This window comes from Halichoerus grypus, chromosome 9, assembly GCF_964656455.1.
Source record: "Halichoerus grypus chromosome 9, mHalGry1.hap1.1, whole genome shotgun sequence".
NCBI lineage: Eukaryota > Metazoa > Chordata > Mammalia > Carnivora > Phocidae > Halichoerus > Halichoerus grypus.
In genome coordinates, this window is record NC_135720.1 from 97,290,563 (window position 1) to 97,317,540 (window position 26,978).

The 26,978-nt window shown below is 49.2% G+C and overlaps 1 protein-coding gene and 2 long non-coding RNA genes across 3 annotated transcripts in view; 1 reads left to right on the forward strand and 2 right to left on the reverse strand.

The window, feature by feature from the left end:
• Positions 1-930: 930 nt before the first annotated feature.
• On the reverse strand, positions 931-2,153 carry LOC144378983 (uncharacterized). The gene is made up of 2 exons (XR_013440947.1): positions 1,740-2,153; positions 931-1,549 (listed from the first exon to the last, which is right to left on the reverse strand). It is a non-coding gene; the product is annotated as an uncharacterized LOC144378983 (long non-coding RNA).
• A 10,018-nt stretch (positions 2,154-12,171) lies between these two features.
• On the reverse strand, positions 12,172-18,489 carry LOC144379077 (uncharacterized). Its single transcript, XR_013441237.1, has 3 exons — positions 18,384-18,489; positions 15,772-15,970; positions 12,172-13,730 (listed from the first exon to the last, which is right to left on the reverse strand). It is a non-coding gene; the product is annotated as an uncharacterized LOC144379077 (long non-coding RNA).
• The window catches only part of TRAM2 (translocation associated membrane protein 2), an 82,713-nt gene continuing 73,962 nt past the window's right edge, over positions 18,228-26,978 (forward strand). The window contains exon 1 of the mRNA XM_078055244.1: positions 18,228-18,473. Coding sequence (XP_077911370.1) covers positions 18,354-18,473 — 120 coding nt within the window. The 5' untranslated portion in view covers positions 18,228-18,353. The remainder of the gene's footprint in view (positions 18,474-26,978) is intronic.

Below are 26,978 nucleotides of genomic sequence, written 5' to 3' on the forward strand. Positions count from 1 at the left end.
CACATCACCCTGTTCATCCTGGCAACCCCTGCTTGCGTATAAAGCCAGCAAGTACGCTGGTTTTCTTTCCGGAGGTTATGGAGCACAAGTGATCAGAAACTCAGGCCCTGGTATTGCAGAGACTGGCATCCAAATCCTGGCTCTTCATCACTAGCTGGGTGACCCAACTTGGCTTCCTGAAATTTTAGGCCTCAACTTGCACCTTTTTAAAATGGGGACAATACCTGCCTCATAGGTCATTAAGAGGATTAAATGAGATGCTGAATATAAAGTGCTTAGCACAGTGCCTGGCGCTTAGTAAGTGCTCAGTAAAAGGTAGCTGTCATTGTTATTTTTACCTAAAAATGGACAGTCCGTCATGCCAGATAACCTAACGAGTCAGTACTGTATCCCAGAAAGCCCGAGAGTTTCAGTTCTGATCTGCTTTGAATTAGCCTTGTGTGCCCCAGGTTCTTCAGCTGTAAGATGCAGGTGACACTATCTGGCTCTTTGTTCTTGTAGATAACATTTATCGATGCTAACTGCGTACCAGGCGGTGTTGTAAGTGCTTATGCTAATTCACTTGATTCTTACCACATCCCTTTTTGACAGATAGAAAACTGAAGTATAGAGGCTGTGAGCCCAGGGTTAAGCAGCTAAAACAGATGGAGCTGAGGTTCCAACCCAAGCAGTCTGGCCCCAAATCCTGCATCTCTGCCTTTCTTAGTGTGAGAAATCACATGGTTTATGGGGCGCCTGGGTGGCTCAGTCGGTAAAGTGTCTGCCTTTGGCTCAGGTCATGATCCCAGGATCCTGGGATCGAGCCCTGTGTCGGGTTCCCTGCTCAGCGGGGAGTCTTCTTCTCCCTCTACCTGCTGCTCCCCCTGCTTGTGCTCTCTCTCTCTCTGACAAATAAATAAGTAAAATTAAAAAAAAAAAAAAGATTAAAAATAAGAAAAATCAAATGGTTTAATAATTATGCAAGTGCTTTGGGAGTGGGAAGCTCTGTACAAACATAGAATGGTCTCACTATTTATCCAAGTCTCTTGGTATTTGGTCTTCACCTGGGATCCTTAACCTTTCCTGGCAGGACATGGAGTTGGGGGGGCTACTTGAGGTTTTCCTGAAGCCTTTTAATCACCGGCTGTTATGAGTTGAATAGTGTCCCCACCCCGCCCAAAATATATGTTGAAGTCCTAGCCCCTAGTACCTCAGAAAGTGACCTTATTTGGAAATAGGGTCATTGAGTTAAAATGAGGTCACTCAGGTGGGCCCTAACCCAACAGGACTGGTGTCACACGGACACAGACAAGCACAGAGGGAAGATCGTGTTGGGGAAGTCACAGGAGAACGCCACATGAACACAGAGGATTAGAGTGATCATCTCCAAGCCAAGGAACGCTGGAGGCTATCAGAAGCTCGGAGAGAGACACGGAAAATTCCTTCAGTGCCTTCGGAGGTAGCACAGCTCTGCCAACACCTTGATTTTGGACTTCTACCTCCATCATTGTGAGACAAAAATTTTCTGTTGTTCTAAGCCATCCCATCGGTGGTACATTGTATGGTGGCCCTAGGAAAGGAATACAGATCAAGGAACATGGAGATGAAGATGAAGAAGGAGATGCATGGGAAAGTTGAGGCTGGTGATGAGCAAAAGGGTACTGAGGGGGGCCACATACCCCTAGGTGTGCACGTGTGGGTGTGTGCGCGCACGTGTGTGTGCACGTTTTGACAGTGTAAAAATCGATCTGTGAGCTCACCAAGCTTGAAGATCATTCCTCTATAAGAAGATCACGTGAGAGGCAAAATGAACATGAAATCCTATTCCATCTCCACTGGAACAGGTAAGAAAGAGGAATCTTCTCTCTGAGACCATGCAATCCATTCCAACCCATTTTGTTCTGCAGCAGAGAAAGTGAAGAGCAGGGGAGCTAAGTTTCCTAGAGCCTTCCAGCAGCGGATAACAGAGTGCAATTGGAAATCAAGTCTTCTGACTCTTTGCCCTGGGGGTGGGGGGTGCCATTCTGTCAACCAACCCTCAGAGGCTTCCTTTTGGTTGGCACACAGGAATTTACTCTACCTGTCACCACTTCTTTCAAAGATTACATTCTGGTTCTTTTTCAAGGAAACTTGATTGAAATATAACATGCATACAGAAATGCGTCCATCAGCGGACAGCTCAGTGTGTCTACAGCCATGTAAGTGGCACCCAGACAAAGAATTAGTACGTCGCTGTCACCCCTGAAGCCTTCTTGCCCCTCCCAGTTGCTAATGACAACAAAGGAACCACTATCCCGATTCCTAACATCGCAGATTGGTGTTGCCTGTTTCCGAGCTTGATATAAATGGGATTTCACAGTACTCTTTTGTGTCTGCCCTCTTTCACTCCACATTACGTTCGTGAGATTTGTCTGTGTTTTGCATATGGAGTAGTTCCTTCTCACAACGATTCCACGGTTCTGGTCTTTTGAACAAAATCAGGGGGGTATACGGAGAGAGAAGCATCATGAAATAATTTAAGCTGGTCCTTAAAAAAAAAAAGTTAAAGCAAACAGATTGCGGAAACAACGACAAAAGTTAGTTAATCTTTACCAGTTGGATTTATTTACCAATTTATTGGCCATCTATTAAAAGCCACTTTCCCAGATCACTACCCAACCTCGTTTTCCTCTCCTGTTTCCCTGCGTTCCCACAGCCTGGCTGCGTCACACTGGGCTGCCCTGGTCTGGATGGATGGAATGGGGGCTGGAGGTTAACAAGCTGTGTTCTACCTGGGTGAACCCATCTCGACTTCAGGATAACTCAGAGCCTGGTCTGTCCCTCACCGGACCAGTGGGGCTCCTGGACGTTCAGCAGCCTCATAACCGCCTTCACTCACAGGCAGGGGAACTGTCTCTCATATCTGAAATTTTGGAGCTCTTCCCCTTGTGGGAATCAGCCTCAGGATAAAGCTCCGGCAGCCCCAGGCCAGCCAGGGGCAGAATGCGGTCTGCAGGAATGGGCTGGTCCTCTGCCCAATCCCTCCCCTTGCAACCACCGCTCAGAGTCACTCCCACTGCTTTCTCAGGCTCTGGCCTTCATTTCCCCAGAGCTGTGTGACTGGATGGGGCTGCCCCCTCTTCTCAGCTTTCCCTTGCCAGACCACAATTGGCCCAATTTCTTCATGCTGACCAACCTTTCTGGGGTCTCCCTTTTCCTGCTAACAATGACCTAATCCCAAAATGCAGTTTTAAGGGAGCTCCAATGCAAATCAGTGGGACTGCCTTGTTGAGCCCGAGTCCATATATGGAGCAATCCCTGCGCCAGGAGGAGGAGAGTGCTGAGTGCTGATTCACCAGCTGTCCCGCTCCCTCCAGTTTCCCGTGACATCAGCACAGCACCCATGACAAAAGTTTAAGACAGTGAGAGGCAGGACTTCTTGGGAGGCTGCAATGTAGTTTTTCTTTCTAGGCTCCCTACTTCCTGGGAGGCTGTCCTTTCTTGAATGTAACTGAGTGCTAATTTGATTTGGTGCTCCCCCCCACCCCGCGCACCCCACCAGGTCTCTGGTTGTGGGCGTGGTCGGGGGAGGTGAAGAGAGAAGACAGAGCTCCAGAGGCTTCCTCAAGCCCCGTCCACATGGACCCTTTGGAACTGGAAGCAGTCATAGGGGCCCACCCTGACACTGGGCAGAGTTCAGGATTCACAGCCCTTAGTGGGAGCCTTGGCTATTCTTTGGTCCCTCCTGTCAGCTAGTTTTTATTTGCTGGGCTTTCAGTGAAGTCTGAGCAATGGAACTAAGAAATTCTCAAACACAGGAAAGGATATTGAAGACTGAGTTATCAGACTCTTCAAAACTCATTAATGGATACTCATGTTCTTTTTTTTATGTGCATTTCTTTGTTTTTGTTTTATTATGTTATGTTAATCACCATACATTACATCATTAGTTTTTGATGTAGTGTTCCATGATTCATTGTTTGCATATAACACCCAGTGCTCCATTCAATACCTGCCCGCCTTAATACCCATCACCGGGCTAACCCATCCCCCCACCCTCCTCCCCTCTAGAACCCTCAGTTTGTTTCTCAGAGTCCATAGTCTCTCATGGTTCGTCTCCCCCTCCGATTTCTCCCCTTCATTTTTCCCTTCCTGTTATCTTCTTTTTTTTTTTTTTTTTAACATATAATGTATTATTTGTTTCAGAGGTACAGGTCTGTGATTCAACAGTCTTACACAATTCACAGCGCTCACCATAGCACATACCCTCCCCAATGTCTATCACCCAGCCACCCCATCCCTCCCACCCCCCACCACTCTAGCAACCCTCAGTTTGTTTCCTGAGATTAAGAATTCCTCGTATCAGTGAGATCATATTCATGTTCTTTTTATTAGCATCCTCACCACCATTCCAGTGCCTATTTTTTTGTAAAAGATTTTATTTATTTATTTGAGAGAGAGAGACTGAGAGAGAGAGCACATGAGAGGGGGGAGGGTCCGGAGGGTCAGAGGAAGAAGCAGACTCCCTGCTGAGCAGGGAGCCCGATGCGGGACTCGATTCCGGCACTCCAGGATCATGACCTGAGCCGAAGGCAGTCGCTTAACCAACTGAGCCACCCAGGCACCCTCCAGTGCCTATTAAAGGCAAATCTGGGGCACCTGGGTGGCTCAGTCTGTTGCATGTCTGACTTTCGATTTCCGCTCAGGTCATGGTCTCAGGTCATGAGATTGAGCCCCGGGTCAGGCTCCGTGCTCAGCAGGGAGTCTGCTGAAGATTCTCTCCCTCTCTCCCTCTCCCTCTGTCCCCCTCCTCATTCTCTCTCTCTCTTTTTTTTTTTTTAAAGATTTTATTTATTTGACAGCGAGAGACACAGCGAGAGAGGGAACACAAGCAGGGGGGAGTGGGAGAGGGAGAAGCAGGCCCCCCGAGGAGCAGGGAGCCCGATGTGGGGCTCAATCCCAGGACCCTGGGATCACGACCTGAGCCGAAGGCAGATGCTTAACGACTGAGCCACCCAGGCGCCCCCGCATTCTCTCTCTCTTAAACGAATAAATGAATCTTAAAAAAAAAAAAAAAGCAAATCCTTGTACTCGACCCTAGCAGTGGTGTGCCAGAACCAGCTCAAACCAGTTGCAAACCGATTTATTAAGCTTTCAGGAAATTTGCAAGCTGATCATGAAACACAATAATTATTAAAGGTTAAGTTACATAAAATTAAAATAGAATAAATTAGATTTAAAACAAAGGTAATAACTAATCAAAAGTCCCTACTTATTTTACTACTTTTTACTATTTTTTGTCCTTTTGAGGTTATTCACATCTACTGTATCTGTATGGTGGAAATATCATATGATGGTGTGTTTCTACACATCTCTCCTAACTCCTTGTTCAGTAATGTCACATTGGGAGCTTGAAATCAGCCATGATGGGAGAATTTACCCCATGGGAGGGGCGCCTGGGTGGCTCAGTCAGTTGAGCGTCTGCCTTTGGCTCAGGTCGTGATCTCAGGGTCCTGGGATCGAGCCCCGTGTCAGGCTCCCTGCGGCTCCTTGGCTGGGAGCCTGCTTCTCACTCTCTCTCTTGATATCTCTGTTGCTCTCTCTCTCTCAAATAAATAAATAAGATCTTAAAAAAAATTAATTTAACCCATGGGAAAAAGTACAAATCAGGGCTTCCCCCCTCTTCCCCCGCCCCCCACACCAACCCTCTCCCAGAGCCAGTTGTTAACCTTGACTAGCACACCACTGATGCTGGGGGCCACTAAAGAATGACTCACCCTCTGTGCTCAAGATGCTTAGAATGTAGTGAGGGAGACAAATCCTTCAAGACTTCAGTTGGGCAGTGTCTCCTCTAAAATGCTAAACGGACATGGGGTTTCAAGTCGGTGAGACCTACAGGGGCACCCCAGTTCTGCCACTTACTGGCCAGGTCCCCTTAAATAAGTTACCTGGTGTTTTGAATCATTTGCCAGATGGGAGTAACAGCACCTCCTCCCAAGATTGTTGCAAGGATATAATGGTAAAGATATAAGGATATAGAAAGGGCATTTCTGATTGATGGAACAGCAGGAAGAATGACACAGAAGCATAAAAGTGAAAGGGCTTGTCAGGGACTGGCCAGCAGCCTCGTGTATCTGGCTATTAAGATACACCAGAAACACCAAGATGGGCGGAATGTAGGTATGGTGTGACCCTGGACATGCAGATTAACAGGGAGGGAAAAGCTAAGCCTGGATGGTACAGGGCTGGAAGACAGACCCGCCACGAGGGCAGCCAGCGATCCAAGCCATCAAGTTTAGAGGGCACCTCAAGTTCAGGCATAATTCAGCCCATCATCTCAGCCAGGAGGTACAACCTGGCAGGCAGCGTTATGGACTATGGGAGATCTATTCTTCCAAGACTAATCCCCAGCCATAACCAGAAATATGGGAGCCTTGCCCAGCCCTTAAAGAGGTGTCAACAGGAGAAGGCAGGAGATCTAGGCTGTTTCAGCGGCTCCATGTTGTCATCAAAAGGCAAGCTTTTTCTTTTCACTCTGATATTCTCACTGCTTTTCTCAGTGTGTTAGCTTTTATTCTTGGTGTTGATGCCTAATGCTGGTAAGCTAGGTGCCACAGCTCATAGCATCTCAAAGTAGGTAGGAGCAGGGCAGGACTCCTCAAAGTCCGTCTATTTATCAAGGAGCAATATCCCCCAATGCCCAGCAGATACCCATTTATAGCTCTTCAGCCAGAGTGGGTCACATACTTTGGCCGACAGAACCATGGCCTCCAAAGATGCTCGCTCTCTTGTCCCCTGGAGCCTGTGAATATGTGACCTTACATGGTCACAGGGACTTTGCAGATGTGATTAACACCTTACATGGCCACAGGGACTTGAGATGGGGAGGCTCTCCTGGATTATCTGGGGTGCCCAGTCTAATCGCACAAGCCCAGCTGGGGGACAGAGATGGCAGTGTGAGGAGAATTTGTCACTGGTCCCGATGTGGAAGGGGCTATGTGTAAGAACTGGAAAGGAGTGTCTCGACTCTAATAGAGGTCCCTAACTGACAGCCAGGGACCTCAATCATAGAGTAGGAAACTAAATTCTGCCAATCCCTGAGAAAGAACAAGGAAACCAGTTCTCCCCTAGAGCCTCCAGGAAGGAACTCAGCCATGCAGACACCTTGATTTTTATCCCAGTGAGACTTGTACCCGACTTCTGACCTACACAAACACAAGATAATACCTTTATGTGGTTTTAAGCTCAAGTTCTAGTCATTTGTTATGGCGGTAATAGTAAATTAATACACATGCCCACTCCTAAAAACAATAAAAGCAAAGGAGACTGGGATAACCAGGCCTGACTTCGTCCACTTAGGGATTGTCCGCTGGGGTTGGGTGATAGGCCAAGTTCCCCGAGAGTGCTGGCAAGTGTCCATAAAATTAGGCAGGAGGGAAGATGGCGGCAGGCTTGGAGCCAACAGCAAGGACTACTATTTCCAGGGTGGGGAGTGGGTAAGCGCCTGGACAGACGTGCCAGATGTTTTCAGCTGTCTTCTGTCAGATTGGTCTGGTCATTAAACATTTTACATATCACCCATGGCTACAACTAGAGGGCCCTGTAAGTCCTTGGGAGATCACCTCCGTTATACTGGACCCAGTCCTAATTGGGAGGGAGAAGCCTCAGAGAACCGGCACCCAGGTCATCACCCTCTGGCTGAGCTTCTAGAGCTCGGACCTGGAAAATGCTACTTACCACACTTCATCAAAACGAAGAGGCCTTCAGTTGTAAGATACACCACGATTTTGTGAGCCACCATAAAAGAAAAAGTGCTGCCAAGTAAACGATGATGTGCCATTGGTTTTAGGATTAATGTTAAATGAATAAGATGTTAAAATGAGATTAAAAGAGTGCATCTTCCAATTGACGGAATATGGCGCTGCAAATCTTCCGCCAGTGGTAAGGATGAACTCGTAACATGCTGTCCGCTCAGTCAAAATTGGCAGGGGAGGTACGCATGAGTCTCTAGGAAAGGCTAGAGGTCAAGATGGGAAGGTGAGAGTGTGCTAGAGTGCAGGTAAAGGGCAGTCACCGAGAGGACCCTGGCAGGGGTGCAGGACATCTGGGATCATATGGCCCCTGCTATCTACAACAGTGTTTATGACTCCATCTCATGTCAAAGCGTGAGGGATCACGCCCTCTTGCCCAAGAGAGTTGGACTGAATGGCTGCCTCACGCTGGACCGTATGTTCACCCTGTTCCAGATGGGGACGCATTCAAAGAACAGCTACTTCATCCCTTTACCTGGGGCTGGTCTTGAGTCCTGGAAGCTTGGGGATCTCTCTGAGTGCCTTTATAATGAGCAAAAGAATCAGTGTCACTGTATGGAAGTGCCCCAGGAAATCACCTCCTTCCCGTAATTTTTCCGATCAGGAGAAGGACATTTGGAAAATGAATGTGGCGGGCCCGAAGTGACCCACCTGAGCAGTGGCAGGAGGAGGCTGGAATCCAAGTCTCCTGCTCCCGGCAGTGCATGTTGGGAGAGGTAATCCCAGGGGCGCAGGAGTGCCATCTCCCAGGTACACGCCGGGTCTGCCTCTCCCTAGCCTCACGTGCCATCTTGTTCCTCCTCTGTAAAGCAGGGCTAGGAATAGAGAGAGGATTGTCTTGAAGATTACATTAAGAGGCTGTGAGAGGTGTCGACCTTTGCCTGCCGGCTAGCAACTACCCCATGAAGAGGGACTGTTAGCTGTCATTCTTTCATGCACTCTCAGGCTGCCCGCATCACCTCCTCCTGCTATCAAGCTGGAGGTCTGAACTTTGAGACTGAGGGACAGAGGCATCTGTGGAATTTGCTCCCCTTGCTAATCTGGTAAAGTCAACAAACCATTTCTGTTCAACCCGAGAGGAGCCTCTGGAGATGTGAGGACATGGCACGGAACAGTTTCACGTGGGGGCACAGAGTGCTTGCTGGATGGAGGGAGAGGCGGCAGCCCTACTGGGGGAAGGAGGAGGCTTTGCGAGGGCTGGGGGAGCCCAGTGAGCGTGGAGGGGAAAGGGAAGGGACACAGGAGCCATGAGGCGCCGGGGTGGGGCACTTGGCATGTGAGCAGAGTGTAGAAGGCCAGGAAGGGGGATGTGATGTGGGCCTGTACGCTAGAAAGGAAGGGGACTCAGTCGATGAAAAGAACCATTTTCTGTGGCGCTCAGGAAGGGCCTCTCACTGGGGATTTCCTACGCAGGGCTCCAGGTCTTGGCTGTCTTCCCAGGGAAAGGTGGTGTTTGTCGTGGGGAACTTGCACACTGCGAGGCTTTAGTTTAGTGACGAATGGTGCCCACTCCTGTCTCTGGCACTACCGGTCTCCCTGAGCCTCGTTCAGCTTGGAACAAAATGCTCTTTGCTTGAACCACCCACTTCAGATGTCTTCAGGCGAGACAGGGACACGGAGGTCGAGGCTGAAGTGCAGTGGAGGAGAGTGGAAGCTCAGAATAATGCTGGACTAAGGGGAGGTGAGAGCCATGAAGGGGGAGCCCTGAACCCTGTACAGAGGGGGCTATTTCAAAGGAATGGGCCCTTGGCACAGGGCTTTAGGGTGGCCCTAAGCCTGCTGGCCAGCCCCAGACCCCTGGTTGTGCCATCCTGGCTAGTCAGAGGAGCTCCGTGTGGTCTAAGGAAAAGCCTCCTTGGAGAGAGTAATTTCAAAATTAAAAAACAAAACAAAACAAAAACACAATCAGCTCCCTCTTCCTGTCTTTTCCAACCCCAATCAAAAAAGTACAGTATGCGCTGTTGAAAGATCACATCTCCGAAGCAGTACGCACTTTCGGACAGCATCTGCCAAGATTTCCGATGAGGCAGATAGAAACAAACGTGTTCCATTTCCATGCTGTATAATGAGTAGATGGAATCCTTGCACATGTGCTCAGGCAAGACAATGATGATGGTATTACGGGAGGCACTGTGCTGCAAAGACCATTCCGCTCTCTCCTGCCCCTGCCCATTCTCCCCTCTCCTCTCTTTACTGCCCCGTGTCTCCTTTCTTCTTATGCTTCCTTTCTTGCTTTCGCTCTTCCTCCTCTCTCATTTCTTTCCTCTCTTGGCGTGCCCTGCCCACCTTGCAGAAACCCAGGGGACAAAGTAAGGAATTCCCATCCTACCAAGAGGTGGGGATGCTGAGAAGGGGCTAGCTGCCAGGGGTCAGATGAGAGAGGAGAGTCTTTGGGTTGTTCCCCACAGCGCTGGTATTTCCTACTGTAAAGGGCCCATTCCCACTGGTCAGCAAGAATCCTTCAGCCCAGTCAGAGAAACCTCTGGACCTGCCCCGTGCCCAACCTCATCAGCAAGGAATCAGGAGAGACAGCAGTGTGACTAGCTAATTCCTGCCAAGGAAACAACAAATGGAAAGAGCTGAATGTATTTAATATCCAGGAATATGCTGCATCCTAACTGGATACTTTCTGGATACATAATTGATTCACAAAGGAATGACATTTTAATGTTGGAATATAAGAACGAAGAATCAGGATGCGTTTGTGTTTTTCAAATCATTCATTCATTCATTCTTGGCAACAAATATTCCTGCAGTACCTACTACGTAGCAGGGAATGAGCTGGTTATTAAGGCACGTAGATGGAAAGCTATAATTCCTGCCTCTTAGGGCCTTAAAGTCTACCTGAAGGCTAAGTTCTACACAATCCAAATATAGCTTTGGTCTTGAACATATTTCCTATGTGGAAATAGAATCCCCTTGGGGCCCCTTTACTACAGAATTACCTTGGGCACCAATATAAAAATGGAATGGTATGGATTCCTGTATATTGATCCATTCATCCACCCACCCATTCACTCTTCCATTCCATCTACTCATCCACTCTTCCATTCCATTCACCCATCTATCCATCTGCCTCCCTGTAAATCTATCTATCCATCCACTCATGTAGGGAACAAAATGCTACCTACATCCAACCATCCACCTTTCCATTCCTCCATCCATCCACTCACCGATCCATCCATCCATCCACTCAAACATCATCCTTCCAAGCATGCGGTAGGAGGTCAATTATTAGCTCAGTGGGGATCAGGGATCACCTAAACAATGATTGTGGTAGGGAGCTGTGCCAAGACAGACCCCAACAGTTATATGTAGTGTCCATGCCTGACAACTCACAAGTGAATGGGTTCTGAACCCTGGGCTGTGATCTGAGAAACAGAGATGGGATGAATTTTAAGAATTGGTAGCAAAGGTTCACAGGGAGGTGCCTAGATGGATTATTAATCAAGATAGTGCCTACCTTTCTAGGAGTCTAGAAAGTCTAGTCTAGTCTAGAAAGTCTAGTCTAGGGAAGTGTGGAGAGAGTGGCTCAGGGAAGGCGGTGGTTCATGCACACCTTCCCATGGAGTTCTTGCTATTGAGCTTATCCTCAATGTGATGGCCCCCTGCATCGCAAACGTCACTCTAATAATTATTGCTTTCTCCTTAAACATGAAAAAACTAAGGATGAGCATTTCTGTGGGCAGCTTAAGATCCCAATATAGTTTCCATTGAACAATAGCCCCCCAAGTTGGAGAAATCAGTGGAAATCAAGGTCTGGAATCATTCCTATGCTTCCCAAATGTTGTATTCCACTGTTTTTCTGCCTGTGGGAATTCTGACTGAAATTTACGCTTTTCTAATGTCAATTTGAGTTGTGACTCTTTTAAAAAAAATGCTCCCCTCTTTCCATATGTCAGGTGGCACATTCTTTGGTCGTCTGGAATTAATCTGTCTCTAGTTGAATGAGAGCTGGAAAGAGGAAATAGGGGGCAGTGGTTAGAGCCCCACACGGTCAGGAGTCCTGGTTCCCACATCTTGCTCTGCCACTGAGTCACTAGCTGACCCTGGACAAGTGACTCGGTTTTTGTAAGCTATTGCCTGTCTGCTAAAGGAGAGCAGGCATGGGCTGCAGAGACAGTGCTGGGGGCACTGGGCCAGGAGGGGAGAGGCCCTTGTCCTCGCCCCAATTCACCAAATCCTTATTAACCTCGGCAACTTTCTGGGTCTTTGAACTTTCTTGATCTCTAAAACGAAGGGAGTGAAAATATGATTTTTATGGTAGTTTCTAGTACCTGGGATCTTAATTCCACTCACTCTTATATTTAGCATATTGAATGCCTGGAGCTGATCATTTTTAACTCTCTGCTCCTCGACATGAAAACAAAATTCAGAAATAATCATGACACAGGACATGAAACAAATAATAATAAGGGCATGTTGCACTGTTTCACTGTTTTAAATTTTAAACATACATAAAAGCTGCAAGTGGTCACACAGAATGACAGAATTGAAGCCACACGTACTATTTCTTCAGCTGTAAAATCACTGTGCTGGAATTGTTTCCAATTTGTGGTTCAAATGCAAGCTTCTAAAGTACCCTTGGGCTGGAGACATGACTGGGCTGGAAACAAGCTCAGATGATTGTAGTTGGATATGAACTTACTCAAAACAAACGGGTGCATCTGAGACCCCATATATTAGGGGTTGACTGTATATATGAGAGTTACTAGGATTAACCTGCATATAGAATGCAATGCTTATCAAAACATAAATAATAAAAATGTGCTGAGTTGGAACTTACATTTTTGTTATCAAGACTCAACAACAGCTACAACGATTGCTTACAACTTAGAACCAAAAGACTTGGGTGAGGGGGGAGGTGCTTTTACCGCTAACATTGTTTAGGATTGTCATGGTGGTAATACAAAAAAGCATATCCAATTTTTAGGTACTTTTGCCATTTAAAAAATTTTTTTAAATTTTTGAAATAATTTTAGATTTGTAAGAGAGTTGTAAAAATGGGATAGAGGATCTTCATAAATCTTTCACCTTGCTTATAGAAGCGTGGTACATTTAACGAAACACGGAAATTAACACTGGTACAATGCTATTAACCACTCTACAGGCTATGTGGATTTCAGCAGTTTTCACTAATGTCCTTTTTCTGTTTCAGGGTTTAATCCAGGATACCACATTGCATTTAGAGGTTTATCATTGTTTTAAAATTCTTTATAGATCATGCAGCTCCTTAGTGCTTGCCGCCAGGGACGACCACTCCTACAGCCCTGCCCTTTGTATACCACTGATTCCACTAAACTGCTGTGATATTGGGGGCAAGTAGCTCTGATAGCTGTGAAGCCTCATTCTTTGGCCAAAGGTGGTATTGAGTCTGATATAATATGCTGCGCTACCAGAGCACACACAGTCCACTTTGTCAAGCTGGAGACCCTTCAGCCAGACATTCCAACAGTAACTGCCAGGGGTATGACATTTGCAAGGTTCATGTTCCTTCTGCAAGAAACCAGAAAGTAAGGATGGCTTTGGACAAGAATGCTGTGTGTCCTGTGAGGCAAAGAGGAAAAAAAAAATCACTATGCAGATCCTTCTGGATGCCTGCTCCACACCCATTCTCCCCATTTCCTTGCAATCAGAATTCTTATTTTATTCAAGTAAGGGGTAGCCAGATCTTCAAAGGAGGTGAGAAATTTCTGCCAGCTCTCTGAGGATGTCTCCCTGGTGAGGTTAATCCAATTATGTTAATTCCATTCACCTTGCCAATGACTGGTTTAGGAATGGGCATGGGATGCAATTCTGGCCAGTGAAGCATCAGGAGAAGTCTGGGGTTTCTGGGCAAGTTTTCTTCACTCTTCAAAACGCCCCTCTCCCTCTTGTCTGAGTTTTGGGTCTTGTTGTATGAAGGAATGAATAAAGAATGCCTGGAGCTGTTGCAGCCACTTTGTAACCATGAGGACAAATCTGAGACAAAAGCAAACAGAGAGTGGCAAAATGGGAAGATAGTGAGACCCTAGTTTTTGATGAATCATTTACTTCTGGGAATGAACTAACTTAGGACTTCTTGGTATGTGAGAAAATACATTTTCCATTTGTTGGGGATAATGGTTACATTTATACCAGCCCAGGCAACAGCATCTCTCATTCAATCATTCATTCAACCAACACTTGGTGAGAACATACTATGTGGGATTCTTATGCTTGGTGCTGTTGGAATATGAGAGCAAATGGCTAGATTCCTGCCCTGAAGGGTGACACTATCGGGGGGGGGAGGGGGCGTAAAACTCATAGACAGATACACTGATGGCTGCTACCTGAGAGATGTGCATAGTACAGTGCGCATGCCTCCAGCCCAGTGCCCTGAAGACAGCTTGGCGAAGGAAGAGATACACGCTCTTTATCTTGAAGGACAGTTACCATTTTGGCAAAGGGACACGGAACAAAGGCCTTGTGAGGGGAACAAAAACATAAAGATTGGAAGCTACATGGTCTGTTCTGGAAAGAGGGGCTACTCCAATTTAGTTAAGAGTTGGTGTGGCAGAATTATCAGCAGCCATGATGGGACAGGTGGAGAGACAGACGGTATGGCCCTGATCAGTGCCACACTTTAAGAAGCCTGAAAGGCTACAGGATGGTCTAGCAAAGGGAACCCTGTGCTGACCTGCTGGTCTGAGTCCTGGTTCAGCTACCCACTAATTATGTGGCCCTTGGTCATTCAAGTGTCTCAGAAGAGCGACAACAGGCCTTGGTAATAACCGTCTTGCCTCCCTCACAGGGTTACTGTAAAGTGCAATAGAAACAGGAGAGCTAATTATTTCCTCCACCTCCAGATGTAACTATATATATATATTCACCCATTCTTAGGTCCTTGCCCCAGCCTGAGGAGTTTTCCCTCTTCCCCTTATGGTTGGAGCTGTTCTCCTTGATTTCTTCAATGATCTCTAGGATTAATATTTACAGTATTTTCAGTTCCTCCTTCTCTCTCCTGTTTCTTCTCCAAACAGACTCCAATCTCCAAAAATATATGTAATTTAAAGATCCTGCCTTAGATCCTCTATATCCCCCAAGACACCATCCATTTCCCTTTTCCTCACCAAACTTCTCAAAAGAATAGACTACTTTCTCACCTCCTTTTCTCATCTTCTACCCGCGGTTAAGCCCACTCCAAGGTCCAGTTAAAAATGGCTCTCAAAAAAAAAAAAAAAAGGGTGCTCTCAAAGGCCATAATGAGTGCATCGGGGGGCTTCATTTTATTCGCATCCTGCCCGATTTACCCTAGCCTTGTGAAATGCCTGTGTCCTGGCTTCCTGCACCCTGTACTTTCCTTTTTCTCATCCTCCCTTCTCAGCTCGAGGTTCCCCACCTTGGACGCTACTGCCCTCAGGCCTTTTCTCACTCAGCACACTCTCCTGGGATCGGTTACTTTTAACCTCACGGCTTGAGTAGTCCCATTGCTGATGAACCAGATACCTTTAATTCTGGGTTTCCCTCCCTAACTGCAGTCCAACTGTTTGTTGTTGTTGTTGTTTTATAGATTTTATTTATTTATTTGACAGAGAGAGACACAGCGAGAGAGGGAATACAAGCAGGGGGAGTGGGAGAGGGAGAAGCAGGCTTCCCGCCGAGCAGGGAGCCCGATGCGGGGCTCGATCCCAGGACACTGGGATCATGACCTGAGCCTAAAGCAGACGCTTAACTGACTGAGCCACCCAGGCGCCCCCACATAGTTTTTTTAATGGTGCCACCGTCATTTATGTCATCCTGGCCTTAAGTTTTGACTCCTTTAACTCTTAATAGATCTTATATTAAAGCAGTCACCAGGGGTGTCTGAGTGGCTCAGTTGGTTAAGCATGTGCCTTTGGCTCAGGTCATGATCCCAGGGTCCTGGGATTGAGTCCCTCATCGGGCTCTTTGCTCACCAGGGAGCCTGCTTCTCCCTCTGCCTCTCTCTCTGTCTCTCATGAATAAATAAATAAAATCTTTAAAAAAAAAAAAAGGCAGTCACCAAATCCGGTCAAAAGGTCAGCTGGGACTGCGGTCATCTAAAGACTTGACGAGGGCTAGAGGATCTGCTTCCAAGGTGGCAAGCCTGGAAGATTAGTGCTGGTTGTTGGGAGGAGGCCTTGGTTCTTGGCCATGTGGACCTCTCCATAAAGCTGCTTGACTTCACAACATGGCAGCCGGCTTCCTCCAGAACAAGTGACCTAAGACAGAAAGGGGAAAACCAAAATGTCTTTCACGTCCTAGTCTTGGGAGTCACACACCATCACTTATGCCATATTCTATTTGTTAGAAGTGATCCACTAAGTCCAGCCCACATTCAAGAGGAGGGATTAATCGCCACTTCTTGAAGGGAGGAGTATCAAAGAATTTGAGGACATATTTTAAAACCACCACACATGGATTGTCTTATCTTTCTGTCCCTGGTAACTAGCACAGTGTTTGGCACTTAGTAGGTGCCAATAGATGTTTCTAATGGAATGGTGTGTTAAAGGGGGAGATACTGGAGGCAGGGTATCTATGGGTAATTAGTGTGGGCCAGGTAAAGAATGGTGGGGGCGGGGGGTTGTTGGGAGGTTGTTCTGAGGTGCTGAGATTCATAGGATCCATGACTGGCTGAGGGGTTGGGAAGAGGTCTGTCTGGGGTTGAAGATGGTTTTGAAACTAGGACTTAGAGATTGGCTGGGATGGCTGAAGTAGGCATCTAGTGTTTCCTCCATGGGGTTGTAAGGTAATGAATATCAAACCATGTATCTAAGAACGCTTTGTCTAACTGTTCAATTGCATTTGAAAGGACTCAGGGCTGGCAATCATCAGTATGAGCACTAAGCTATCCCCTTTACTTTAGGTTTCTCATTTACAAACCTGGAGGTTATAATCCCTAACTATCTCCTAGGACTTTTGGCCTGAATACAGGCCGAGGTTGGCAATATCCCACTTTATGCAAGAAATTCCCACCACGATATCCTCTACAAATGGTCATGGGGAAACACGAGGAAAGTATTAGGTTGAACCATCTGAAATGCTGGTATTCTAATTTTGACCTACAGAGAAACTGATGGCATAAGGGTTCAACCTGACAGATGTGGCTGCCGTTTGAAAATAGGAACACCTTTTCACAGGTGGAAAATTAAGATGCTCTGGAGTTCTTGATCTTTCTACTCCTCATGAAACTCGGGTCCAACTTTAAGAAAGGTCAGTCTTGAAGTTAAGTGTTTAGTCCAATATAGGCAATATTTTCCCATTTCCTGAAGCCAGATAAATTAAAGACCAAAGACTGTATCTAAATACTGATGAGTGAAGAAACTTCAGATGTAAAATTTATCTATCTCAATCACATTTCCCACACCGTGCCATGTTTAAGAAATCATATTTACTTAAAAGTGAAATAACTCTGGACCTAATGAAAAGGAGAATAGGAATTAAATAGTTCTTTGTTCATTTTGCATTTTCGCACATCTAGAAAGTGATTAGTTGACTCCTTCATTACTGGTAGGCATAAATCCAATATTTGCCTATATAAATTAATTTGTTAAAAATACACTTTGTCCTTTCCAGGAGTACTTTTAAAACTTAATATTAAATAGAAACTTTACATGAGACAGTGCCTTCTTTTTTTCTTCTTCAGATCAATTAATATTTAAGGCAGACTCTGGGTAAGACGTGTATAACTAATTGATAGTAGCACAAAAGTCTCAGAAGTTAGCAAAACTGCACCCATCCATCCACTCCCCTCACTGGAATACAGGGGCCCCCGGGGCAGGTCTTTTTTGTTTGTTTGCTGCGTATTCCCAGCAATCTGAACCGTGCCTAGGTCACTGCAAGCTCTCAATAAACACTCGGTTGACCGGAGGTTCATTGATCATCCGTGCCTGGCGCTGCGGCCAGCGAGAAGGCCCGCCGGCAGCTCCCCTCCCTCCACCGAACCTGCGCTGCTCTCGGCCCCGCAAGCCCGGGAGTATTCGGCTACCCGGCCCACCCCGCCCTCGGCCGGGCCGCGGCCTCCCCGGCCCTTCCCTTCCCGCGGAGGAAGGAGCGGGCGCCGAGAAGTGGAAAACCCGGGCCCACTTCCTGTCCCGGCAAGGCCGGGCGTCAGCGCCCCCCGCGGCCTGCTCCCTGCGCGCGGCAGGCGGCCGGGCCGCAGCAGCGAGAATGCGGCGGGGCTCGGCGACGGCGGCGGCGGCGGCGGCCCGGGCCGCGGGCGCGGGGCCAGGGGACCCGAGCCGCGCTCGCCGCCCCGCGCGCCGGCCCCGCCCCGCTCCCCCCTACCCAGGTCCCCTCCGACCCCGCGCGTCCCGGCGGCCAGAGGGTTAAGCGCGCGGGGGGCGGGGCCGCAGCGAGGCCGGCGCGCCGAGTGCGGGCCGCGGGTGGGGAGGGGGCTGCGGCCGGGGGCGGTTCCGGGCGGCTGGGGCGGGGGCGGGCGGAGGAAGGGGGCGGGCCCCAGAAGTTGTTCGGCGCTAGGCCGGCGGGCGGGAGGGCGAGCGGGGCAGCGGGCCGGCGGGCGGACCGGGCCGGGGCTGGAGAAGTTTGCGCGGCGGCTCCAGAGCGCAGGGTGCTGGCCCCGCCGGCCGCTGCGCGCCCGCTGCCATGGCTTTCCGCAGGAGGACGAAAAGTTACCCGCTTTTCAGCCAGGAGTTCGTCATCCACAACCATGCGGACATCGGCTTCTGCTTGGTGCTCTGCGTCCTCATCGGGCTTATGTTCGAGGTGAGCGAGACTGGGGAGGGGGTGCCCCCTCTCGTGCGTCGCCCGGCGTAGCCCTGCAGGTCCTGCGGGTCCTCGTCCGAGCCAGGGCGCCTGGCTGCCATGTACGCTCTCTGCACCCCGGCTTTGTGCACTCTGCGCCCCCTTGGCCTCCTGGTCATCCCGGACGCCACCCCTCAGCTCTGCGGCCGCGCCAGCCTTGCCCTGCTCTGCCGCCCCCTTGAGCACCCACACTATCCTGCAGCGCTCTCTGCAGCCCTGGATCCTAAGCCTGGCCTCGAACCAACCGCAGCGCTGCCACCCTGGCCCGACCAGTGGGGTTTCCTTTCTGGTGTCCGGGAGCCAAGCCCGGAGACTCCCAGACCCGCGGTCATTGCACAATTCCCCCTCCCAAGCGGTGGCTGCCAGCTCCTCTGGGCTTTTCCAGCGGGAGGGACCCTGACTCTTTTCCACGTCCCACCTGGTTTTCCAGGTCTCATGCATCCTCACCTCTGGAACGTGCCCAGGGTGTTCACGTATGGCCCTGACCCTGTCCCAGTGCCCTTCTGCCATCCTCCCCCCCCCCTCCTTTTTTTTGCCCTTGCCGAAAAGGCCAGGTTTCATATACTCTTTATTACCCTGAGGACTGTCCCTTTAGATCCATCTGTGGTGGAGCCAGAGCTTCTCCCCTGTTACAGGGGCAAGGAGAGGGACAGGGATATTCTCTGCTTTTAGGGGAAAGATGATTCTCTCAGAGCTGTGGGGGACAGGGGGTGGAGAGGATGGGGTCCGACCACGGACAGCAGTGCCCTGGTGTAGGCCTCACCAAGCAGAGTTTTAGTAAGCCTGCTGGGGGTCAGAATCCAAGGGAATGACTGACTACTCGGGAGAGGGAGAAAAATGTGATATCCAAAGTGGGAAGAACTGGAAGAAAGTTGAGTATAGGGCTTACTCTGGTATATCTTGTCTCAAGAGTGAGATTGTGTGAGTGACCCTCCCCTCACTCTCACTCACTCTCCTTTGAGGCGTGCCTGGTCCTCCCTGCTGGGTAGTGTTGCTTATCTGCATTCTCAGGGATGGGTTAGGAAGCTGTAACCATTTATAAACGGCCTTGGAGATGGAGGATTCCTAGTGTGGCTAATTTCTTCTTCAGTGTCCCTCTCTCTCTGGGTTCCTTGTGTCCCCTCTGTGGATGACAAGGGTTCTATTTGGGCCTGAAGCGGCCCTTAGGCTGGGGACTTTTTCGTTGTGGTGAGTCAGGGTTGGATGTGTGAATGCGTCCTTGGCTGGCCTTCGGGGTCTGTAGGAAATAAACCTGGGACCAGGATTGGGGTCTGCACTCCAGCTTTTGTTAGGGCTCCTGCCCTTCAGTCCCTCCCTCCTTCCTTCCCCCACCCCCACAGCTCTCATGGCATATTCACCCAGACTTTGTCAAGCCAGGGCCGTCCCTGGGTCCCCGTCTCTGCCCTGTCACTAGTCCGGACTGAAAAATTGACTGCAGCCTCAGTTTCCCCTTGGCTAAAGAGGTTAGTAAAACCTGTCTTCCTCACAAGGTTATTGGAAGGTTCAACTGAGATCATGTAAGCAATAAGAGCCAGAACGGATTCCACAAATGTGAAAACGCGTCGCTTGTTGCCGAAGCCCCGTTCCTATTGATCATAGTACTAGTTTTAATGAAATAAGAATTTTGTTTTGTGCAGCCCATACCCTCAGTATCTATTTGCTGTCCTCCGTTCTAAGAGGCCTCCCAATGCCGTGTCACCAGTCTTGGAGGGTGTGGTTGGACAGACACACGTGACAGCTGTAGACCTCATAGGCACACTCTCTTCAGCCGGCGGGTCTCTCGCATAGCCTTGTGCCTCTCTGCTGCGTTCCGGGCAGTTGCTAAGGCTCGTGGCTCTGTGGGTTTTATCGTTGCTTCAAAGAGCTGCTTAGGGTTTGAGCTCCGTACCTCCTTCCCTCTCCTGCCTTCAGCCTTGTGGAAAGTCCTTTGCATGAAACCTGGGACTTTGTGGGAGTTGAAAAGTGCTAGGAGCCCTTACTCCCACTCCCTGACAGAAGAGGAAGGTCCAGGATGGAGGAAATAACAAAAATGCCTTCCCCGGTTCCCCGTCTTGGGATTGGCTGGGGGAATGTGGAAAGGGCCCTGGCCGAAATGCCCTGCAGACTGACTCCCTCTTCCCGCCACCCTCTATCTGCAGAAGCTGAGACCTGCAACGGTTGGGCTTACAGGGCAGGGCACCTCTTCTAGAAGGGGCCTCGGAGGTACATTGTGGGATTGTCGGCGTATGCTGGTATGTGAGAGAGAGGGCCATGCCCAAACTCCCTTCTGAAGGACACGTGTTCTGCTGTGTCCGGCACGTAGGTCCTCGTTGTCTATGCCTGACGACTGACTCCGAGGAGGTAGGAGAGAGAGTCAGGTTTTTGGAGCTCTGCTCTCCCTACCAGAAGAGCAGAAATAACTCGGTTGGTCCTAGGGACCTCAGGGAGACACCTGTGGGCATCTTCACATTTGGGGTAAAGCCGGGGGTGGCTCCTCATAACCCAGCACAGGACTTACTGGATACATCTACTGAGGGTCTTCTGGGTTCTCCCCTGGAGATGTGGTGTATATGTAGGGATGCATGTGGGAGGGGGGGCAGTCCAGCCCTTAACAAGCTTTTTCCTAGAAGTGAGAATAGAAGGAGGTGGCAAGGGAAGGGGGACACAGGGAGAGAGGATGTCAGGCTCTTGGGTTTCTAATTTGGGCAGGGCTAGAGTTCCTTCATTCAGAAGCTGAGTCAGGAAAACCCATTTAGGATTCTTGCCACAAAGAATGACTCTCCTGGCCACTCCTCCCTCGGGGTCCCCCGCCCAGCCCCTGCCTATGAGCTGGACCCCTCTGCCCCCACCCCAGGCCACCGCAGCCCTGGCATCCTGACTGGTCTCCATCTCACCTGTGCCTTACCCTTCCCCAACTCACCCTCAGCTCGCCAGCATTTTGGGGGACCTTAATCCCCCCCCTCTCCGGGGACCCTAGGACTTCAGCTCTATCCTCTGGGAGAGGCTGACTCCAAATTTCCTCCCTGGGGATCGCTGCCTTTGGGGAACACACATGAAAGTGCCCCTCCCTCCTCCTTCTGGTTTAGTTTTGGGTCGTCCTAAAATTCCGTCTCCCATTTCCAAGGCAGAGGGCAGGTTCTTCGCCCTGCACCCAGGTTTTCTTTCCATTCCGCAAGGCTGTTTGGAATAGAGCTGTTCTGTGTAGCCACAGCACTTGGCTAAAAAATGTCAGGAATGTGGAGCTTTATTTTTTTCCCCCTCCTTCCCTTCCAGCTTTCTCTTTCTTAACTCTGCTTTCGGGGGAGTTGGTGCAAGTGGGAGTTTTCTACCCAGCGGCTTGGGTCTTCAGTCCTGGCTGCGGTGGAGTCGGCCTGACCCTCCTTCGGGGTGTGGGCCGCCAGCTGGGGGGTGTGTGCGTGCGTCAGACCTGAAAGCAGCCTTCCCCTCCCCTTTCCCTTTGCTTTCCAGTGGCCTGTTCAGTGCCACGTTTCAAACTGAAACAGGCAGGGGAAGAGGAAAACCCTCTCATTAGTGAATGGAGAATGAGAAAAAGGCGGCGGGGGCGAAGGGGGGGGGAGCATCGAACAGAGAGGAAGCAATTATACATTACCTCTAAAATGTCATTTTGAAACAGAAACTTTTTTGTTGGTTTTAAAGCTCATTTGCAGGCTCTGCTGGTTCTGTGGCAAGGAAATGTTTCTAAAATTCTAGGCCTGTCATTTGTAGGTTCAGTTCCCAGTTTGGTCTGCGATGACTTAAGGGTTCAGGACCCAGAGACCTTTTCCAATGGTGGCTGGGTTTGCTTCTTTTGGAAGTAGCTGTGGTAGGGCTACCTTCTTCCCTCTTCCTGACGCCGTGATTGACTTGCCGGGATGATGTGTCTTCGGTGTATACAATGGGAGTCCTGTTAGTACTGGGGCGCCGTGGCACCTGTTTACATACTCCCAGACATACAGACCGGCATTATAACCCGAAGCCAGGCTGCCGCTCCTGTCTATTAGCATTGTGAAACAGTTCTGCTTCTGTTGTGTTTCTGTGAAGGAGAGGTTCGTAAATGGCGCAGACCTGCATCTGGGCACACTCGTTATTTCTTGACTACCTTCTAATGCGTGTTTGAAGATGTTTCTCCGCCAGCTTTTACAGCTTTTTTTACAGCTTTGACTTTATGCATCATCCTCTCTAGGCTCTGACATCATCCTTCAGTGGTGTTTCGGAGAAATTAGCCCAGGGAAACTGAGAAGGGTGACTTACTCTCTTGGGTGCCCTTGTTCTGTGGTTGGATTTCTACACACATTGCTCAGTGATCAGAGCAACAGAGCAGAAACTGGGAGCTAGTTTTTCTCCTGGTCAAGCCTCAAGTGTTAAGCCTTGCCTGTGAGACATAATGGCCCATCAGCTATCCCTGTGTCTTCCCTTGGCCAAAATGTGATATCCAGAAAGGTGGCGTTGATCCCTTAGTGAGTTTTTGACCCTTACTTCAGGATGAAGACTGAGACCTGTAAATATACCTGGCACTGTGCCCGGCCCATGAGCGCTTGATCGATGGTCTCAACGACCATGCCGATCGCTGCTGTTCTTGGCTTCATTGCTGGGTCTTGCCTGCACACCTTCCACCACCACACTGGCTCGTGGGGCACCGGGGTTGCGTTTCATTTTAGATGTGACGTGTGTTGCCATGAGACTTGGCCCCCATGTTTTCCATTGCTGGCCATTTTGCTCACCAAAGGGGATTTTTGCTCGACACTGGGTCCCTCTTTTCCCCAGGGCGCCTGGGGGACAGCTGCTCTTGCGAGAACATCTGTTTTCTCTCTGACATCCCGCTCATTAGAACCAGGGCTGTGGGTCTCTGGGCGGCCCCTGTCAGCTGTGTGGAGGGGTCAGAACCATGAGGAGACCGCCGCGCACGCTAAGTAGGTGCCACTTTTCTCTCGCTCGCTCCGTTGTCTGAGCCCTCGGTTGCCGGTTGGTTTCTCGGGGGCACTGTCCGGACCAGTCACAACAGAGCTCCTCAGTCCTGACTGTTTGTAGAGTACATGTGTTGCTATGGTGAAAACTTCACTCTGGCAGGCATGAGCTCCCTTTTGATCTGCTTGGTCGTGGGCAGGGGCCCCAGAAATCACTCCGTGGCAGAGCTGATGGACCTCCCGTTCCCACCCTGGTAAATGACGAAGCCAGAGGCTTGATAAGACCGGATTAGAGTTCCCAAACGACAGAAGTGCTTTCTAATCAGCGAGAGCGCTCTGAGCAGGCTTTGGTGGGAAACTGCCCCGATGCTATCTCTTCACCTTTTCATCCCGCGCTGCGTATCTGGTATCCATTGGTACCTCATGGTTAAAGAAAGGGGTGGGGGGAAAAAGGAAAAGAAAACGGTAAAACTACTACCATGGCTCCTGATGCAGCCCTTCTTATTTCACAAGCCGGCCTTTATCTTTTACCCAGTCCGTTGCTCTGCCTTGATTTACCTCCGCTGTCTCAAGTGTCCCACGGTAGAGGAGAACCCAACCCAGCCTCGTCACAGCTGGTTGGCGTTGCGAGTTCACTGCGTGGTTTAAAGAGCTTTGCAGGCAGCTCTTCTGGCCAGTGTAGGTTCCCACAGCGTTCCTTGCTTTTCAGCCGAGGAAGTGGAGCCCGATTGTGGGGGTTGGGGGTGATCTGAGGCCCCTGAAGCCCTCTGGTGCATTTGCGGGAGCCCAGGGTTAGGTGAGGCGCTGCTCCGTGGCTCTCCGCCCGAGCCACGTTGCCTCTTGACGGCTTCCCTCATTTGTCTTGAGGGGTTGGCAACACTTTCCATCTGTGAAATGCTTTCCTAGCCTCACCCTGTAATCTGGATGGTTTATGGGGGTTGTCATACCCATCCAGAGCCTGGCTTCCAGAGGAGAGACTTGGCCAAGGACCATTCCCTCCGAGTTAGAGTCGGAGCCAAAATAAGAATTCAGCAACGTCTGGCTCCCATTTAGAGCTCAGCCCTAACGCTTCCATGAACAGGGGAGTCTATGGAATGTAGCCACAGGCTGCTTTATTTTTCTTTGTCTGAGTGGAATCTGTTTATTACCCAGAAGTAATGTCTGCAGGTCATTGTTCCACTTGGAGGCTTTTCTGCCTGGGACAGTCACGGAAACTCGCATCTCCCCGAGAGGGACCACAGAGAAGGACCCTCACGTGTGGACCACATGTGAGCATAGGCGAACGGGCAGGGGCTTCACCTACCGTGAAAGTTACTGCCTGTCGTTCGCCGACATCTGGGTAAGCGGAGCTACCTCTGGCTGTTCTGTTTTCCCTGCCCTTATCCTCAAGTTGATATTGTGGCCATAGCTCAAGGGCATATCTTTGCTTCGCATTTCACCAGCTGAAGGGCAAGGGGGAAACCTAGAAGCCACCTACTATGTTTATAGAAAAGGAAAATAAGCCTCCCAGAGGTTGGGAGATTTGCCCGGGACAGTGAGAGGGAATTTTTGGCAAATGTGGGGCTTGAACCTACATCTTCTGACTCAAGTCTAGGGAATTTTCTACACGTCTGCCTGCTGGAATTCTCGATGCTACCTTTGAATGCAAGGGTATGTGAGGAAGCGTTGCAATTGATATATCTTTCTTAAGTGTGCTACGTTCGTTAATTTGGCAGCTGCTTATTGAATTCCTGCCGTAGGCCTGTGTTGAGCTCTGAGAATGCAGATGAATAAGGTGGGGCCCTTGTCCTCAGAGAGGTCACGTGATGCGTGGTAGCTTGAAGCTGGTAAACTATTTGTGGAGGGGAATCAGGTCTTGAACTTGATGTAAGTGGCAGGTGCAGCTTACAAACAGACTGTTGGGCCTCAACCTCAAACCACCGCTGTTGGTGGAAGGGGGTGGTTTATTGAGACCCAACACCCTGAGTGTGGGGTTGTCAGTCGTTGGAGGACAAGAGCGGTGGTCATTTAGAAACTTGTGAGGAACAGCTGGTACTCTTGTACTTTATAGCTTTGACCAAAGGCTGGGCATATGTGTGTGCGTGCACACGTGCATGCCCGTGTACAGATGTGATTTCTAGTACTAGGTGGTCTTTATTTATTTATTTTTTTAAGATTTATTTACTTGAGAGAGAGAGAGAGCGCGAGCAAGCGTGTGAGTCGAGGCAGAGGGAGAGGGAGAATCTCAAGCAGACTCTCTGCTGAGCGTGGAACTTAATCCCAGGACCCTGAGATCTCGACCTGAGCCTAAATCGAGTCAGATGCTTAACCGACTGAGCCAACCAGGCGCCCCTAGGAGGTCTTTATTAATTGAGGTTAAGAGAACTCTTCCAAGAGCGCCTGGGTGGCTCAGTCGTTAAGTGTCTGCCTTCGGCTCAGGTCATGCTCCGCGGGAAGCCTGCTTCTCCCTCTCCCACTCCCCCTGCTTATGTTCCCTCTCTTGCTGTGTCTCTCTCTGTCAAATAAATAAATAAAATTAAAAAAATAAAAAGAACTCTTCCATATGATTTCTTGAGATTTTTACCATCAAACTCCAGCATGATCTGAAATGTTCCTTTTGGGTTAATGGAGGTGATGATCATACCTGGGGTAAGAAGGACATAATACTCTGAGCCTCAATTGCCCTGTCTTTGAAGTAGGGTGAGGATTTCTTCATAAAGCTCCTGAAGTTTGCAAAAGCAGAGTATTTTTTTTTTACTTTATTTATTCATTTAGGATTTCTTCATAAAGCTCCTGAAGTTTGCAAAAGCAGAGTATTTTTTTTTTTACTTTATTTATTCATTTTATTATTTTTTTTAGTAGGCTCTATGCCCAACATGGAGCTCGAACTCATGACTTGGAGATCAAGAGTCTCATGCTCTACTGGCTGAGCCAGCCAGGTGCCTCAGGGCAGAGTATTATTAATCAGTTTGTTCCTTCATTTTTATTATAAAGGTGTAGATACTCTCTTCTTACAGAGAGTTTTTTTTTTTTAATTTTTATTTACTTATTTGAGAGAGAGAGAATGAGAGAGAGCACATGAGAGGGGTTAGGGTCAGAGGGAGAAGCAGACTCTCTGCCGAGCAGGGAGCCCGATGCGGGACTCGATCCCGGGACTCCAGGATCATGACCTGAGCCGAAGGCAGTCGCTTAACCAACTGAGCCACCCAGGCGCCCTACGGAGAGTTTTAAAAAGAGACTTTTTAGGGGCGCCTGGGTGGCTCAGTTGGTTAAACGACTGCCTTCGGCTCAGGTCATGATCCTGGAATCCCAAGATCGAGTCCCGCGTCGGGCTCCCTGCTCAGTGGGGAGTCTGCTTCTCCCTCTCCCGCTCTCCCCCTCTTGTGCTTTCTCTCTCAAATAAATAAATAAAATCTTAAAAAAAAAAAAAAAAAAAAAGAGACTTTTTAGTGTTCCAACCCAATAGGAAGATTTCTGTGACTTTTGGGGAGGCAGAAGGGTGTGCCTACTTCAAGACAAAAGATAGAGATGTGATTGCCGCTCCCCGCCCCATTTGCTTTGAAGAATGCACAGGATCATACTGGTTAGTCAGTAAGTGTTTACA